The following is a 5,116-nucleotide window of genomic DNA, read 5'->3' as shown; positions in this document are numbered from 1 at the left end:
AGTTAAATAGTAAAGAGAGAGTGTAAGAGGGGACAGGAGCAGTTTCTTGGAGGTCAGTTTGGTTTTGAAGGGTTTTCTGCAGGAGTTTTGGGACTGAGTTGAGTTGATGCACCTGCCTCTCTATAATCAGTGCTTCACTCCTCCAACAGAAGCCAAACGGAGTCCAACTGCTTGACTTTCTACTGCATGGCAGCTCAAGCTCAGCTTGGGTGCAGAAACATTAATGCTTTCTTTTGTTTTCTGCAGGGCTACAGGATCCATCGTTCACCTCCCCTGTGGGCGTGGGACAGCATCCCTCCTCCACAGGTAGTCTGGGGCCCTCTGAAGGCTCTTGGGTTGCTCATCTTTTGGGGATCAATTGGAAGCAGAGGCAGCATCCATTTTTTGCCCTGTCTTTGGATGCCCCTTCCACAGAGGTGTTCAAGATCAGGCTGGAAGGGGCACTAGGCAACCTGATCTGGTGCCCACTCCAGGCAGAGAAGGCTGCATGAACAGCTCAAGACATCAAAGGCCTTTCTGTTCATACATGAGGGAATTAGCTTCATTATGAGCCTGATCATCCTAAGCCATAAAGTCAGTTCTGTCAAGTGCAGGATCTACTCAACTGACTTGTCAGCTCAGCACCATAAAACCCAGCCTGGACTACCCTGTTGGTTTAAAGCCACTGCTGCACACAGGGTACCTATGGCCAAGGGCATGAGGAGGTGAGTGGTGGGAGCCCTGCATGTCTTTGTGCAGGCAGATGATACACTTATGACACCACTGAGTCAGTCCAAAACAGAAAGTGAAAAACAAAAACAGACTGTAAGGCAAATGGCTCAAACACTGCTCCTTCTTCAAGGAGGCTTTTCCTTTTTCTAACACTGAGTCAACACATCAACTAGAGGAAACACAGTTATAATGCCCTGTATTTAGTGTAAAATTAGTATCTATGGTTCTTAGGGTCCATCATCACAGCAGTTAATTTCTAATAATCTTCATCATCCAGAGATGTAAGGAGATCTGTAGGTAAGTGATATAGAGACACATGCAGCCAGGGCTACAGAGGGAGGTGGCACCTCTGGCAGGGTTAGGTGGAAGTGAAGGGATCCTTAAAAGACCTCAAGTCTTACAGCTTATTAATGGCAGTAATTAATGGTATATATTAATGGGAACAAAACACTCTGCTATTACACGTCTATAAACATCACTCCCAAACAGAAGTAACCAAATCAGTGTCCTGGGCATCTGTAAGTTCTTTTCCTGCAGATATTCTGATGAAACCCAGTAGTGCTGCTACCTTCATGCAAAAATAGGTGTCATGGTACTATATACCCAGTGGTGCTAAAGCAATGTGGTGTGGGTAGTCCCAAGACAAGCTAAGGGCCACCTGGATTCCCTTTTAGACCTTACAGATGTAGGAGAAAAGCTACAGAAATCTCTATTTCATTTTTAACCAGCTCAATAGGAAGGATATGCTTTTATCTCTGTTGAACTCAACTTTACCTGGATTGACTAGGGAAGCTGTTTCGTTTTTATAATGCACTGGCTGAAGTCTGTTTTCCTGCCTGGTGTTGCTTTTCCTTCTCCCCACTGTTCTGTGTGTAATGTTCTGCCTCTGTCTTTACCTGGTTCTGGCTACAGGAGCCCTGCTTTGTTCCCATTGAAAGGAGCCATGGCTTGTAACCAGCAGCACACAGCAGTGGTGTACAGCTGTGCTGGGCTGTGTTTACTCCAGTTCCCATCAGTGTGGTGTGCAGGGGTAGAAACTGCATCACAGCAAACATGACTGCGGAGACAGCATCCACATCACCGAGGTTGGCTTCCAGCACCAGGACTGGCTCCTGCAGGTTCCTGCCAATTCAGGATGTTTGATTTTCTATCATTCTATAAGGACAAACTGACATTTTCAGTCTGTGCCTGTGAATTCATGCAAGATCTCAAGGGTTGCACAGGCTCTGCCAGTGTTGCTTCTCTTCCTTTGCAGGAGCCTCTGAAAGGAGTTTGCAGAGTGCCAGACTCACCTGCCTGATTACAGAGTAATTAATGAGCCACAGCTGGATCCCCAGCTGCCCCTTCCCACCTCTCATAGGCAAGGGGCAAGAGCTGTCAGTCACTCAGGGTCCCTCCCCAGACCACTTCTCCATCTGCTATAAAAAGGCAGGAAGCTGTGCTAGCAGCATTGTGGGCTGTGTGGTTCTTTGTTGCTGGGTATCTGCTTGTCTCCATCAAAAGAGAAAAGGTACTGTGCTATCTAGGAGGGGAAGCTTTCTGATGGTAAGGCAATGATTGTTTTGTGAGGGTGTGGTTTGGAATAGCAATGTATTGAACCTCATTGAATCAGAGTGAAATGAGTGGGTTTCCTTGTATGTGTGTGATCCTGGTGAAAGGTTAGTTGAAGTGAGAAGCTAGGTAGGACTGGGGTGTGCTCATGGCAATAGAGCAGAGCTTTGAGTGCTTGCCCTTACTCTCTCCTCTCATACCAGAGCTTTTATAAGCCTTGGTGAGGAGGTAGGAGGCACCAGGTACCTCTCCTAAATGTAGTGCTTGCTATCAATATCAGCTCTCTGATGAGAGGTCAGAGTGAGAAAAGACTCTGTCCTTATTTCCTTGATGTAAATAAGGTGAAACCTGAATACTAGGTTGCTTGCAAGCTGCTCAGATCCTTCTGCCTTGTAAGGGGAGGGGACCCATTTAAGGGTCTGACCTTAATTTCATAATGGGGGTTAAAGAATATCTCCTAGTCACATCAGGAGGAAGCATCCTCCCTGAAGGGGGTCCTCTCAGGATGTTTTCCAGCTGCTTGGTCTAGTTTCTTAAACCATTGTGCTGCTTGCATTGCAGCTATAATGGCCTCTGCTATGCCTGACAAGGAAGAAGCTGCCAAGAGCTCCCCAGAGATGAAGGAAGAGGAGCAGCAGGTGGGTGCTTGGTGTAAGATATAGTGGATTGAAGTTCTGGAGTGCCTGCGTAGCGAGGTGCTGAGGCCAAAGCTGTGCAAAGGGAGCAGATAACGCACAGTGTGCTATATGACCCCATCTCCTACCTGACATTTCTCTTCTACAGGTTATTTCTGAAACAAAAGAGCTGGTGTCATCCACAGTGGCTGATGCAAAGGATGTTGCGAGCAGCAGAGTGGCAGAGGTGGTAGATGCAACCAGGGAGGCCCTTCACAGTGGTGTGGAGGCTGCCATATCTGCAGTGACCAGCAGCGTGGGGATGGTTAAGGACTTTAGAGTGAGCCAGGTGGCTGTAAGCAGAGCAGAAGCTGTGCTGGAGATAATAGGAGAAGATGACTCTCTCCCCTTGGAAAATGAAGAATTAGGTCAGGAACTATGTTTGTAATGGGTTAATAAATTGGGGGACAGTTGGCCCCATTCCTTGCTCTGCTGATATGGACTGGGGCTGGTGTGAAGTGCCATGTGGGAGGCCACCTGGCTTCTAACATGTCTTAGCTCTGCTTGGTAAGAACCATTATTTACTGTCTCTTTCCTCAGCTAAACTTGCAGCCTCTGGGAAGGGTGCCGACATGTCTTTGGAGCAGCAGCAGCAGAAGAGGAGGTATTTTGTGCGGCTGGGGTCTCTCTCTGGTGATCTTCTCCAGTTTGCCTACCTGCACTCAAAGTATAAGATTAAGCAGGTCTGGCAGGACATGAGGGAGGCCCTTGGACAGCTTAACAGCATCATTGATCTGGTAGGTAGAGCTCGGTTTTCCTGCTAGAGGGCAAGAATTGACCAAAAGTTTGGCTTGGCCTCATCTTCACTGCTTTGATGAGCACCTGTGTTGATTATCAGCTGACCTGTCTTGGCATCTTTTCTTCCTTAGATTGAGGTGTTCAGGCAAGGATTTGATAAAAAGCTTCAGGAGAAGTTGGAAGAGCAACTGTGCCAGATGTGGCTGGACTGGACTAGGAAGCTTCCTGAAGAGAGTGAGGATAGAAGCTCTGCAAAGCCAGAGGTATCTACCCGGGAAGGAAAGCAAAGGGTTCTGGGCATCTCCTTGAGGTCTTTTTCCTTAATTCATTCTTTTTCTTGTAGTAATACTTCCCATCATCTTTATGTCTCCTCTTAGGAGATGGAGTCTCTGGCCCTGCTCCTGGCACGTAGCATCACACAACAGCTGCAAATCACCTCCTCTAAAGTTGTGGCTGCAATCCAGGGCCTTCCCTCAAGCCTTCGGAGAAAGTTGAAACACTCTTTTAAGACCATAGAGGAACTTCATGCTTCTTTCTTGGCAGCAAATTCCCTCCATGACTTGTCCAGCACTGTCTTGGAGCAGAGCCAGCCGAGACTGGTTGTGATTTATGTATACATGGAGAAGCTGCTGGACTACCTGTCAGACAACAGGCCTCTCTCCTGGCTGGTGGGACCATTCTCCCCTATGGACTAGGCAGAAGCCTTGAAGGAGAAGGATGCAGACACAAGTTGATGAGGATATTGAAGCTCCACAGGTCTGACTGGCATGAGTTGCCTGGTGGTTGGTCTTGGCCTTACATACTCGACTTTTTAGCTGAAAGTGGCATTGACACATCTTGGATGCTTTTTTTTGGATACTAGTGAGTAAGTCTGCAGCAGCTTCAAAGGGAGGTGGTGGAATTAGCAGTTTCACTGTGTGGTGCCCAAGGCTGGAAGTATAGATCTAAAGGTCTTCAATGCTCCCACCTCCCTTGGAAGCTGATTGTGGTATGTCTCCATCAGTGTATCCAGATGGTGCCAATATCCAAAGCAATAATTGTATCTTTATATGGTATGTGATTTTAGGAATTCCTCCTAGAAGCTGCTTGTACTGGGTACCCTACTTAAAATAAAACTATTGCATGCAGAAACTCATACTGTATTTCTGACCCTGCAAGAGTGTTCACCCTTTCTGACTGCTCTTCCAGGTTGATGACCTGGATTTATTTACTTATTCTTTAAGGAACTAAGAGATACCTCTAGATCAGCTGCCCTTGTCCTTATGGGTGACTTCAACTTGCAGATGTTAACTGGGAATACCACACAGCTGATACAAACAGGTCCAGGAGATTCCTAAAACACCCTGATGATGGTAAGTTCTTGGTATGCATACTATGGGTAATGACTAGGAATGGTGCTTGTAGATATGTTGCTTTTAAAAAGAGAGTCCTGTGGTGATTGG

General features: G+C 46.9%; 1 protein-coding gene across 2 annotated transcripts; it reads left to right on the top strand.

Moving 5' to 3' along the window:
- The first annotated feature begins 227 nt into the window (after window positions 1-227).
- On the top strand, window positions 228-4,809 carry LOC107322867 (perilipin-3-like). Of its 2 annotated transcripts, none has more exons than XM_032448609.1 (6): window positions 228-2,221; window positions 2,824-2,900; window positions 3,046-3,304; window positions 3,477-3,673; window positions 3,806-3,964; window positions 4,052-4,809. In XM_032448609.1, the coding sequence occupies exons 1-6, from the start codon at window positions 2,026-2,028 to the stop codon at window positions 4,367-4,369; spliced, it is 1,206 nt and encodes a 401-aa protein (XP_032304500.1). In that variant the 5' UTR covers window positions 228-2,025; the 3' UTR covers window positions 4,370-4,809. The 2 variants fall into 2 exon arrangements, with proteins under 2 accessions (XP_032304500.1, XP_015736880.2); XM_015881394.2 differs by having other exon boundaries at window positions 1,891-2,221; window positions 3,806-3,937.
- The last annotated feature ends 307 nt before the right edge of the window (window positions 4,810-5,116 follow it).

The sequence above is a fragment of the Coturnix japonica genome, chromosome 20 (genome assembly GCF_001577835.2).
Source record: "Coturnix japonica isolate 7356 chromosome 20, Coturnix japonica 2.1, whole genome shotgun sequence".
In the NCBI taxonomy this organism is placed as follows: Eukaryota; Metazoa; Chordata; class Aves; order Galliformes; family Phasianidae; genus Coturnix; species Coturnix japonica.
This window is presented reverse-complemented; position numbering and strand designations above follow the sequence as displayed.

What these genes read in the sequence shown, in the direction of transcription:
- LOC107322867 (XM_032448609.1), top strand. Translation starts at nt 2,026, where the DNA reads ATGAGCCACAGCTGGATCCCCAGCTGCCCCTTCCCACCTCTCATAGGC. An exon ending in TGAAGGAAGAGGAGCAGCAG is followed by an intron (nt 2,901 to 3,045) that starts GTGGGTGCTTGG and finishes TCTCTTCTACAG; the next exon opens with GTTATTTCTGAAACAAAAGA. An exon ending in CCCGGGAAGGAAAGCAAAGG is followed by an intron (nt 3,965 to 4,051) that starts GTTCTGGGCATC and finishes GTCTCCTCTTAG; the next exon opens with GAGATGGAGTCTCTGGCCCT.